Here is a 12,548-nt window from a genome sequence, read left to right on the forward strand (position 1 = left end):
ATTAAATAATTAGACAATTAGAAAAGTTCAATGGCGTAATGTTTTGTTATTGCAAGGTTACGTGTATTTCTTTTAAGTTTAAAAAAAAAGCACGTTTCGTTAATATTTCGTTAGAATTTTATTTAATTAATGTGTAGGTATTCTTTTATGATAATTATTATCAATCTAATAATCATTATCTATATTCCTTGTGTAATTCTTTCTACGTAACCTTTTAAGAATTATTTATTAGTTTTTTATATATTTAAAAAAAATATATTTCCATACAAAGAATGTAACAAAAATATAAATACTAATAAACATAAAGAGACTAAGAGCAAAAACTGGATTAAAATTGCTAATATTTAATAATCTTTATGCTAAAATACAACATACGTTTACCAAATAATCAGATCATTCTCAATGTTGATAAAGTAAATATAAAAGGTTACATCCTAATACAAAAAGTTTCCTAAGATTGAATGTTACATGTTAAACGAATTTATCTTCTATTAAAAAATAAATTTAAGAAATTAAAGAAAATAATTGTTTATTCAATTGACCGTCATATACATTAATAAAAAATAATATGTTTCTTTGGTGTTCTATTTTATAAATAAAATAGAAAAACAATTTTATAAATAAAATATTTTTATAATTCATATTGTAATTGCTTTTTCTCATTTAGAGTAATGTATGTAATTACATTTTAATTTAATTTAATACTTTCTAAGATTAATTTTTAATTTAACTTCAGTTGATTTAATCTAAAGTTTTAATTAAGTTCTTTTGGTCGCATATGCAACTTTTAACGCAACTAAGTTAATTTTATAAATCAGTAATAATTAACTTTAAAAGAAACAATTATTTTTGATTCAATGCTATCAGATATATATTTATAATTAAATCTGTCAAATAAATTCTAGTCGAGATAACTAGAAATTCAATTATGTAACCAATGATTCTGATTGATATGATCAAATTGTATTCTGTTAATATAACTTCTTGTTATAACTAATAAATTTTTTATTGCTTCTCTAGCTCAGTGCCCGATCAAGAAAAATCGCGGATTATCTGTGACGAGGATGAGTATCTCCTTATCAGTGCGCTAATGTCTGTGAAAAAAGCTGATCCATTAAGTCCAGTCCCGATTTGAAGCTCCGACCGTGATAAACCTACCCAATAGCTTCAGTCGCGTGGTCGAGCCCATTGCCATTGCGTGGAGCACTGACGACAAATTCACGATTGTTTCAGAAGAGAAGATAAAGACTACCGCCGCCGTCTCCACCACCATCGTTGAACAGGCCAGCCGTCCATGCGATGTGTCATTGAATTTTGAATCACTGTTGACAGTGTCGGTGGAGTGTTCAACGTGCTTCGCGCTCTTATTTCTCGTCCCGTTCTCGACATATGGAAAAAATGACATGCGAGGAGAAGACGGTCGGGAAAATCGAGTTGAAGAGAGAGCTGGGACTCTTCAGCGCGGTCAGCATCATTCTGGCGGTGATGATAGGTAAGACACGATTGTTGACTATGAAAATCTATAAATTTCCCGCGGATACGTAAATCATAAATTCAATCGTCGCCTGTAAACGCGATCCGATCTCTATCAGATTTTATCTTTCACTTGCCATTTGCATTGAACAAATTAAACATTATGTGTTGTACGAATACACGTTTTATTCCCGCGTGCGATGTTCGTATCATGCCATATTTCGCGAGTTTGATAGAAATTATGAGAATGCAACACAGATTGCAACAGTATAGGCGATAAAGACGATAAAGATGGAAATTCATGACACATTATTTTTTTTATATTTTTTTCGCGGATTCCCGAGTGCCGATCTCTGACACTCCCATTCGTAATCGCGTTCGCGCGATAAATCGTAATGCAACAAAGAAGGCCTGATCTCAGACGTTCAAATCCGCAGTACCGTGCTAAAAAAAGATCCGGCATGGTGCGCGATTTTATTGCAAGTCACGAAAATTATTTTTATTCGGCATTGTTCAGCGATACAATGAATAATTAACCATTAACCATTGAACCTAATTTTATAGTACTAAATAGTATATTAATAAAATCACTTTTATTAATCCGCAAGTAAAAAGAATTATACCAAAAGCGAATGTAAGAATAATTTGATTTTCCACTAGACTAAAGAACATTATTTGTATCAAGATCATTTAACAATATCAAAAGTAATTATGTGTGATAAGAATGAATACAAAAATATGCGTTATTATCTAAATTATTCATTAATTCTTTGTAGAGATATTTCTCCAATAAAAAACATAAAAAATGTATTCCAAAAATTTTGAACAGAGAATGAAAGCACGCGTTGCTTTCGAAACTTCCAATTTTATTGTTGTTTATCATTACTTTATTATAATAACAATTTAGTATCTAATGACGTTGCGAAATTTTTATGCCGATAATGGTAATATCAAAGTTGAAAAAAATCAAAGTGTTATTTGTTACAAGTTGAAAAAGTCACTAATTACTAAAAAAAAGTAACTTTTTATTTAACAGTACTTAAATTTTTATTCGTAATTTTGACTTTTTATTTGTTACTTTTCATTATTTGTAACGAAAAAAGTAACGCGTCGATGCGTTACAAGTTATTTCTTATTATTTTCAGTAAATATCGTGTAACAGAGTGACAATTAACTAATTTATCATTATAGTAAAAAAATTGCAACGTCATTATAAAATTATTATCATAAAAAGTAATGGCATAGTAACTCTTCCATTCCCTTATTTTGAATACTCTATATATTTGTCTTATTCTCTCTTTTTTCAACTTAATCGGAGATTATAATATTAGATATATCGGAATTAATCACATTCTTCAAAAGAAAATTTTACGAATGAAAAACAAAAGAACTCCTTGCTAAAATTTAGTCAATGAAAAAAAACGGCATGTTAAAAATACTATAGAATAAAGTAACACAGGAAGCGCACAATGGAATAGAATCTAATTAAAAAATCGACAGCTTCCCGATTTTGAAAATTACAGAATTTAATTTTACAGAAAATAAATATGATCATCAATTCGTTTTAATCCCTTTGTGTTTCGTGATGATGAGTGCCAAATTTAAAACAATACAGTATCTTTAGGAACAAAGAAAGTCACTGACTTTTGTCTGTGCGAATAAAATAATCTTATTATATATATATTTTTGTTTCAATCATCATTCATAGAGCGGTGAAATGTATCATGTATATGAGTATCACGAAAGTTACATGCTTGTAGATAACACATAATCGCAAAAAACATTTATCAATAATTTAAAGAGGCACAATAAATATAATCATAAATTATAGCATTCTTCGAACCGTAATGGTAGCCTTTAGTGCAAGGTGGCAATTCAGAAGTAGTTAACAGTAGTTACATAATTGTATAGACCCAAATAAGATACCACTTTATTCATTGAAGACCTTGTATTTTAACAGTTGATTGATGGTAACCAAAATGCTTTTTCACACGTTCTTAAATACCGAGTGTTAAAGTAAAAAATATAAGATCCTTAATATGTTCCTTAAAACCAGTAAAAAAGTTATATCATAAAGTAAAGAATTTATATATGCATAAATCAGCATAGAGAGAATACTCAGTAAGTGAAGTTTAATGCCCGTTTCTATCAATGTAGATTAACCTTAACTTTAATCTCGATTCAATTCTTAGAACTAGAAAAAGATGAAGAGTTAATGTTGAACCCAGCTTAAAATTAAACTATATTGATAAAAACAGGCATAAATTAGCTATATATTTCTAAATTAGAACATCCATTTTCACATGATTTAATTACTCGAAAATTTAGTAAAAAATTTCTCATATTCTTCGAGTGTTATCTTACTGACAGATCTTATCTTTTATCTGTTATAGAATCTTCAAAGAATTTACAGAGACGAGGATTAACTACTGATATTATATCTACAATCAAATTATATTAACCGATATTATAACATTGCAACTAAGTAGCACAATTAGATAATGTTTGTCTCTTATCGCGATTATCCCGATATTAAAATCCTAATAAAAATTCTTAACGATTTATTAACATGTAATGAAGCAAAACTTTATATCACGCAGCCTCCAGATGATCTGAATATTCTCTCAATGATTAACAGACTAATGATCTGTCATCAACACTGGTAAACAAATAGTTTATCAACGTAATAATTATATACGACTAAAATCGTCGAAAAGGTTAATCGAGATTAATCAGTCATTCACGTCATGGGACAATAGCCAATTACTATGACTGACTCTGCCGAATATTACTGATTGTGAATTGCTATTAACTACGATCTTTATTGTTCAGGTTCCGGCATTTTCGTGTCACCAACCAGCGCTTTTGAGCGATCAGGATCTGTAGGATTTTGCTTAATCGTTTGGATTAGCTGTGGCGTGCTGTCTCTATTAGGTGCGTTGGCCTTCGCCGAATTGAGTACCGTGGTACCACGTTCTGGTGCCGAATATGCATACTTCATAGAGGCCTTTAAACCTTTGCATCCTTACGCCGGTCAGATGCCAGCGTTCATCTGTTCCTGGATCTCCGTGATACTGTTACGACCGGCAGAAGTGGCAGTAATTACATTGACTTTCGCGGAGTATAGCGTGGAGCCGTTTTCCGGACATCTTTGTAATCTATCCAACGACTCTATGGCAACGCTGAAGAAGTTCATAGCGATTATGGCATTGGGTTTGATAACGTACATCAATCTCATCAGCGTCAAACTCTACGTAAAAGTGCAGAACGTGTTCACTGTATGCAAAGTAGTCGCCTGTATGGTAGTAATCATCGGCGGAATATGGTGGCTGAGCTCAGGTCACGTAGAACTTCTCAATAATCCTTTTCGTGGTACCACTACGTCGGCTGGCAATATTGCTCTGGCCTTCTACAGCGGTCTCTGGGCATACGACGGATGGACTGCGACCGCGATGATTACCGAAGAAATCCAGAAACCCGAAGTCAATATCTTCCGGAGCACGCTCATCGCGGTCCCCATCATCACCATTCTATATGTATTCATGAATTTGATGTATATGGCAGCGTTGACAATGTCGGAGATGAAGAGCGCACCAGCGGTGGCGGTAGTTTGGGCTGACCGGGTCCTGCCGTCTTGGATGAGCTTCGCAATACCACTCGGTGTAGCGTTGTCGACCTTTGGATGCGCTCTTAGTATTCAATTCAGCGTGGCCAGGCTGTGCTTCGTTGCCGCCAGCGAGGGCCATGTACCACGAGTCTTCAGTTACGTGCACATCGAGAAGATGACACCGGCCCCGGCAGTGATTCTTCAGAGTATACTCTCATTAGCATGTCTGCTGTTAGGCGATATAATCGCTTTGATCGAGTTCGCCAGTTTTCTTATGTGGCTGTTCTATGGATTAGCGATGATATCGCTTATAATTATGCGACGGACCAAATCAAATGCTCCTAGACCGTACACCGTACCTATTGTGATACCTTGGCTGATATTAGTGGTTTCAATCTTTCTTACGGTGCTTCCGATAGTTTACGAACCATCGATAAAATATCTCTTCGTATTTATATTCATCTTGTGCGGTCTTGTCGTATATCATGTATTTGTGTACAAGAAAATAGGAAATATCTTATCAGGTGAGTATAATTGGGTAAAAAATTATATAGAAGCCTCTTACATAAGAGGTTTATATATTATTGACAACAAACATAGTTTGCTTTATTTATAAATAATGAAATAAAATTTGTTTCTGTCTTTTTTTCAGCCAAACTAACATACATCATGCAAATGTTATGTCTAGTCGTTGCTCCAGATAAAAAGGAAGACTGACCAAATATTTTTGAATCTATCATTGTTGTAAATATACATGTATAAAGTACATACACACACATACATAATAATCGCTCATATATACATTAAAAAACGGCATTATTTTATACTACATATTTTTTATTACCAAAATAAAAATTGCAAATTCAATTCTTGTAATAAACATAAAAAGAATCAATATGTCTTATATTAAAAAATTAAAGAATTTCTGTAGCTGTAGGTTTGTATATATTATTTTATTTTTTAAGAATGTGTGCGTGTGTGATGTGATTAAAGTGTATTGTATATAAATAATATCGAAATGTATAAGAGTAATACAATACGCGAATAGTTAGGAAAAATAATAATTGTATACTGTAAATAATGCAGTATTACAATATTTTAATATTAAATTATTTTTTTGACGTTAGATATAATAAGTATCTAGACGACAAAATAACATTTATATTGCAATATATTATGTTTACAATGTCAGACATTTATTATATCTAACAATATTACTATATTAAATTAGTACTTTTAAAACAATATTTTAATTAATAACATACATATACTTTTTTGTAATATTTTTTCTATAAGTAATAATATATAGTAAAATTATCATTCAATTTATATACAGTTAATGATAATTTTATACATAGAATAGTATAAATAGAATAAAGATAGATATATCACGGTGGCGTCTCATGCCAAGTATATTTTTCTTAAGGATAAAATCTGTAGAACACATAATTATCTAAATATAAAAGATATTACACATAAAATATTACATATAAAAGTTACTTTTTATCCTCCTCAATCTTTTATAGCTGGCTGAACAAAGAATTAGTTCATCATAATGGAAAAAAGACAGGCAATTATCTGATATTTAGAAAAAGAGTATTCTGGTTAAACATTTCATTCAATCATATAAATTTTGTAAAATAGTAATTATTTAAGATTTATACATCTTTTCCTTAAGAATTGAGGAGAATACACACTTTAATCTTCTTCTAAAGCATCTTATATTTTCAATATAAAAATAAATTTTTCATAGATAAGTTGTAAATATAAATTTATATATATATATATGTATATACATATATGTATCAAAAAATATGATATCTTTATATAAATTCATTTGACTTGTTTTATATGAAGTCATTTGTAATTCAATTAAATGAATAATATCAATTATTGTATCAAATATATATATATAGTAAAATGCAAAAATTTGTGAATAAAATTTTATATATAGCTCACAATATAGCTGCAATATTGATAAAAATTTTACTGATATAATTAATATAATATCCTATGTTTAAATATTATTTCCATAAAATTCCACATGTAAAATAAGTTCTTAACATTTTTATGCTATATATTTTTTAAAAATATATAGCATTGATTAAATTTAAAATTTTATACAAACTAACTTAAGTAGAGCTCATATTTGTACAATCTATAAAATTACTATTGGGTTGCACCACATTTTGAACAGGTTCGTCTTTCACTGAAACAGTTGAAAATATGTTACATAAAAAAATGAAAATATTTTTTTATTATTTACCTGAATATCTGATGAAGCTTCTTTCGGAATTCGTTACAGAGAGCTTTTTCAGATGCAAGGGCTGCATCGCGTTCTCGTAGTTGTTGTCTCAAATTATATATTGTATCTTCTAATGCTTCGAAAATTGCCTGAAAAGATTAAATATTTTGTAAAGCAAAATAACACATGAAAAAATTAAGATTCATAAATGTAATCTATATTACAACTCACTCTAGATTCTTCTGCTGTATCGGATAAAACAGGAGGTTCATCCAAACAGAAGAATTCTCTTACACACGAAACGCCAATAAGGAGTGGACTATTCAATATGCTGTTAACAAATGTTTGAAGGCCACATATTCTTTCTTCTAAAAAACTTGGAGCAAAATTATCGCCAAGCCATTTTTTTCTTGGTAAAGCCAAATGGGCAATAGGAACTTTTTGCCTTTTTAATTGCGCTAATAGTCGAACAAAGTCTGTGTACCTTCGAAACACAAACCAGCAATCACCATTTTTCAATTCAACTCTAAGTTTGTAGACCTATATATCAAGAACATAAAAAGAATTTACATTTAAAACATTGTGATATACAACACAATAAAACAATTCTTTTATAATTTTATATTTTAGATAACATTACTGCATCATATTTTTATTATTATTTATATATTTTTAAAGTTTTATACTGTTAAAGTTAATAAAAAAAATATATATATACTGTTGTATAATATATTTGTACTATTGTAAAATATTTATATTTATGTTATATTAATGAGAAAAACATTAAAATAAAATTAATAAAGTTTAACATAACATAATAATAAAAATATATGTAATCATTGATATATAATTAACTAACTGTAAATCTAGCTCTCTCCTCCATAATCTCGTAACCAACAATAGGTATTCTCAAGTCGTCGCTGGTGAGGGGTGACTGAAGAATATCTGAGTTGGTACTGCTATCATTGGTGTAATTAAATCGTTGCACAGTAAACGAATTTGAGTGACCAGATCCATCAGAGTTGGGACTATCAAGAACTCTCACAGTGCCTGTCTGGGAATTTCTTGCTTTACTAATTGCAAGTGTTACTTCACTAATGCATCCCACACTAGCCTCTGAATTGGACATTTTAACTCGAACAAAACTAAACAAAACCATGCGTACTTCAAATAAAAACCATTTAAAGCTTAGTTATTATTAAACAAATAAATTCAGGCATAATCAAATATAATATCTATGTGAAAATACTGTATTCAAATTACTGAAAAATATTATACATTTGATCAAATGTAAGCAATAAATTGACATTAACGGCAATTGAAACTAATTTAGAATAAGTAAAATATTCATAATTAAGCATTATATAAAATAAAAAGAAATAACAGTATAATTAAAAAATTTTTTAAATAAAAAAAATTTGCGTATTAAAAAGCAGTGTAAAACAAATCACTTATAATAAAAGCTTAATCCTACGTTATGCAATCAATTTAATAAATCAAGAATAGTTTATCAAATATACTAACCTTAATTATTTTAACACATAAGAATATAATACGAAGCACTCATTTCTGTTCATTGCATTTTATTATTTCATCACAATCATATATATCACATTTATTTATATGCCATGTCATAAATGTACCAATCGCCTATTCAACAAATCCCTTGACAAATTTGTCTCATCTCATATTTACTTGACATATTGAAAATTCGAAGACAATTCACGGATTTAAAATTCGTGAGAGAATAAAGGCAGTAAGATAAAAAAAACTTCGAGAGCTTGGAATTCCTTTTTTTGTTAAATTATATTAAAACTCAGTAATGAAACTGAGACAGTAACAGAAACAGGCACAATTACAGTGATCACAGATCAATTGTGATCAACTGTTAATTTACTAAAAAAATATTGTCATATATCAGAGAGAAACCTGAGAGCGATCCTGGCCTTTTTTAACTAACGCTCGAAAGCTCTTGTACACTAGCGACACCAACATCATTTTGACAAAATCATGTGAACTACGTATCACATTATCGACACGGCTGATAAAGCCGCCCTCTGAAGTGGATGTCAACTAAACAACAATATCCATTTTTTTTGCGGTGCTCCTGATGGAAATAAATCGTTGAAATCTCTATTAATTTGACAGATTTATTTCAGAGATTTTAGCAATTAAACGGACAATTATAAATTATAATGGTCCTTTTTTGCGAGTAATTATATATACATAATTGTTTTTTTACATTTATACATTTCAACATTTTTATTTCTAATCATTTTACTTTATTTTGTTAATTATTTCGTAACAAAATACAAATTTTGATATCATCTTTGATAGTATTAAAAAGACTGCTCTGTTTTTACCAAAATATCAGGGTTGGGTAAGTTAACTTTCTTTTTAACTAAATTAAGTTAAAGTTAACAGTCTTGAAAATTTAATTAAAATACAAGTTAATCCATAATGAAATTAATTGAATTAAAAGTTAAGTTCATAAAAAAAGTAATTGAAAAGATAAAAGTTAAATTTGGTCCAAACGAACAATAAAAAAAACGCGCGTTTAAAATTGTATTATGAATAATAATTATTATTGTTGTATTGAATTGTATAAAATAAAGTATTACAATAAAAGATAATATTAAAAAAGTTATGCAATATGATTAATTCTAATTATTTTATTATTGTGTTTCGCTAATCATAATGCAATATGCTTAGCGAATTACAATAAAATAATTAGATATAAAAATAAAAAAGAAGTTAAAAATATATTCATCTGCAAAAACGAACTGCTAAATTTATTAGTAACTTGTTTTTTTTACAGGTGAATATATACTTACAAAGAAAAGAGAACTGCCGATAAAATCGACGGAGATGATGGAGAGTCTCTACAGATTGATTTGTTTTTATATTCATTTAAATTTTCTTTACATAACTTTAAATTAAATATAGTTTGTTTACGGTTAGATGAATTCCAATTTTATTCAACAGCTTGCAAATATATTTAGTAAAAACAGAGCAGCCTTTTTAATACTATCAAAGATAATATTAACATTTGCATTTTAATGTGAAATGATTAGCGAAATAAAGTAAAATAATTAGAAATAAAAATATAAATGTAGAAAAACAAATATATAAATACCCACAAAAATGGGCCACTAAAATTTATAGTCCGTTTAATCGCTGAAATCTCTGAAATAAATGTCGAATTAATAAAGATTTCACTATTTCCGCGATTTATTAAATTTTATTTCCATCAGGAGCATCGTAAAAAATAGATATTGTTGTTTAATTGACATCCACTTCTTTAGAGGACAATAGTGCGTGGGGACATTTTGCTATTACAGGAAAAAGGCCCTTATGTTCTCTTTCAGATTTCTCTTTGACATAGTATACGTGTTTACAAAATGATCGATAATGTCGCTGTTTTTTAATTATTTTCAAGCAGCCATACTTGACAGACACAAAAATTTTATATTTTTCGCTAGCCAATTCTTTCATTAATATCTTGTCAATACTTTTTGTATTTTTGGCAAAACTCTAATCATTTTAATCAATGATTAATTTGTGATGTCCGTAATAGTATCCTAATTGTTATTCTAAATATATACATATAATTTTTTGTTATTTAACATTATTAAGAAGACAGCGAATTTCATAACTAGAAATTTCGCTAGAAGACATTTTAATCAGTAAACGAGAATGGAGTAAAATGAATTGAAATTTTATTTTAGTATATTATACTATAGCATTCGGATGTATTAAGAGATGTAAACTACATTTCCTATTCAGAATTTTGAATTGAGCTATAATGGCTGCGTTCAGTAGAGAAAGCAGCTTTGCAAACTGATGTAAAATTCTTCAATATGATTTATTTATATATTTAGATCCATAAGGAATCAAAAGCAGGAATCAATTATATTGAAGAATTTTACAACAGTTCCAAAGCTGCTTTCTGTGCTGAACGCAGCTATTCACGATGCACAGAGAAAGCTGATATTATTTTTAAACTGAATTAAAAGCTTAGAAATGTAGATACTTTATGCAATTGCTGTAAATGAATGAAAATGCATTCGGATTAAAAAGGATTCATTTTAATGTTCGTACGTATTTCTGAAAATCTGAAATCATATTTCAATTCATTTCAATCCATTCTTGTTTCCTGAAAAATTAGTCGTAGCTTGATTGAAATTCTATGAATCGCGATTCCATGATATCTCAAAAATTTTAAATCTGATCACTGGAGTCTAAATGGAAAAATTCAAGTTCCTCTGAAGTATTGCGCGAGTACAGATTACAATTGATTAGCATCGTCGCTTAGTCGATTCGACCTTTTCAGCATCCCAACTGAAACCGAGCGGAGCAGGTTTTAGAAACCGATAATTGTGATAATTTTCATATCGCATCGCATTTTATTAAAGATATAAGGTTAAGTTCAAGGGTCTCCACCGATCTGACTAGAGGCTCTTTTGCGATAATCAATTAAGCGTACGCTCGCTAACTTCCGTATGACAGGACGTGCAGACCTTGTCGACAATGAGGGCCGAGGCATACGATTCTTTATACGTTTAAGTTATTTTCGAACTTCTTACAGTTCTGCCCCATTTTTCCATAAAAAAGGGACCAGATTCCAACCTCGTGGCATTAGATATATTGACGGTCGTACATCACATGCTCTTTACACGTTGCGAACAATCCGTGCAGCAACGAGTAATTAATAGGCCTATTCTTTTTGATTGAACTTTTGCACCAGTTCATCTTTCTTCCTTTTTTCTCCAAGAGGAAAAGTTCAGCCAAAAAGAACAGGCCTATTACATCACTAGACAAGGAGGCTCGTAATCGCCACATATAGCAAAACTGGAGCATGTATCAGGTATAATTAAGGCACCTCGTAGATGGCTCGATTAACGGTAGGATATACGCCTATAATCCATTTACCGATATCGTGGGCAGTAATACATCGACTGTAAATAAATACTTAGATAAAACGACGAGGCGAAGGAACATTCATTCGCTCTAAAAATAAGGTGATTAAGGAGCAAAAATGAAGATGAAGTTTAATATTTAAGAGAAAAATTAAGAAAATGATAAAAATAATGTTTTTTTTCTTAATATTAATATAATTATATTTTATATATTTTATATATGGTATATAGTATATATTAATAATATGTAAATGTAAATTATATTAAATATAGATATTATATATACTTATATATATTATATATA

The 12,548-nt window shown here is 29.5% G+C and overlaps 2 protein-coding genes across 3 annotated transcripts; one reads left to right on the top strand and one right to left on the bottom strand.

The window, feature by feature from the left end:
* The first annotated feature begins 1,143 nt into the window (after positions 1 to 1,143).
* On the top strand, positions 1,144 to 5,856 carry LOC108731221 (b(0,+)-type amino acid transporter 1). Of its 2 annotated transcripts, XM_018461426.1 has the most exons (3): positions 1,144 to 1,492; positions 4,306 to 5,604; positions 5,733 to 5,856. In XM_018461426.1, the coding sequence occupies exons 1-3, from the start codon at positions 1,390 to 1,392 to the stop codon at positions 5,795 to 5,797; spliced, it is 1,467 nt and encodes a 488-aa protein (XP_018316928.1). In that variant the 5' UTR covers positions 1,144 to 1,389; the 3' UTR covers positions 5,798 to 5,856. The 2 variants fall into 2 exon arrangements, with proteins under 2 accessions (XP_018316928.1, XP_018316927.1); XM_018461425.1 differs by lacking the exon at positions 5,733 to 5,856 and having other exon boundaries at positions 4,306 to 5,696.
* Positions 5,857 to 7,227: 1,371 nt separating this feature from the next.
* Snx16 (sorting nexin 16) lies at positions 7,228 to 9,160 on the bottom strand. The gene is made up of 5 exons (XM_018461432.1): positions 8,850 to 9,160; positions 8,185 to 8,470; positions 7,557 to 7,865; positions 7,347 to 7,474; positions 7,228 to 7,289 (listed from the first exon to the last, which is right to left on the bottom strand). Exons 2-5 carry the CDS (start codon positions 8,452 to 8,454, stop codon positions 7,250 to 7,252), a joined length of 747 nt encoding a protein of 248 aa, XP_018316934.1. The 5' UTR covers positions 8,455 to 8,470; positions 8,850 to 9,160; the 3' UTR covers positions 7,228 to 7,249.
* Positions 9,161 to 12,548: the final 3,388 nt, after the last annotated feature.

This window comes from Mycetomoellerius zeteki, unplaced genomic scaffold (assembly GCF_001594055.1).
Source record: "Mycetomoellerius zeteki isolate Tzet28-1 unplaced genomic scaffold, Tzet1.0 scaffold122, whole genome shotgun sequence".
Classification (NCBI taxonomy): domain Eukaryota; kingdom Metazoa; phylum Arthropoda; class Insecta; order Hymenoptera; family Formicidae; genus Mycetomoellerius; species Mycetomoellerius zeteki.

Coding starts and splice junctions, on each gene's coding strand:
- Snx16 (XM_018461432.1), bottom strand. CDS start 8,454: ATGTCCAATTCAGAGGCTAGTGTGGGATGCATTAGTGAAGTAACACTT. Junction 7,866..8,184: donor AGGAGAGAGCTAGATTTACA/GTTAGTTAATTA, acceptor CTTGATATATAG/GTCTACAAACTTAGAGTTGA. Junction 7,290..7,346: donor AAGCTTCATCAGATATTCAG/GTAAATAATAAA, acceptor CAACTGTTTCAG/TGAAAGACGAACCTGTTCAA.
- LOC108731221 (XM_018461425.1), top strand. CDS start 1,390: ATGGAAAAAATGACATGCGAGGAGAAGACGGTCGGGAAAATCGAGTTG. Junction 1,493..4,305: donor CATTCTGGCGGTGATGATAG/GTAAGACACGAT, acceptor TTTATTGTTCAG/GTTCCGGCATTTTCGTGTCA.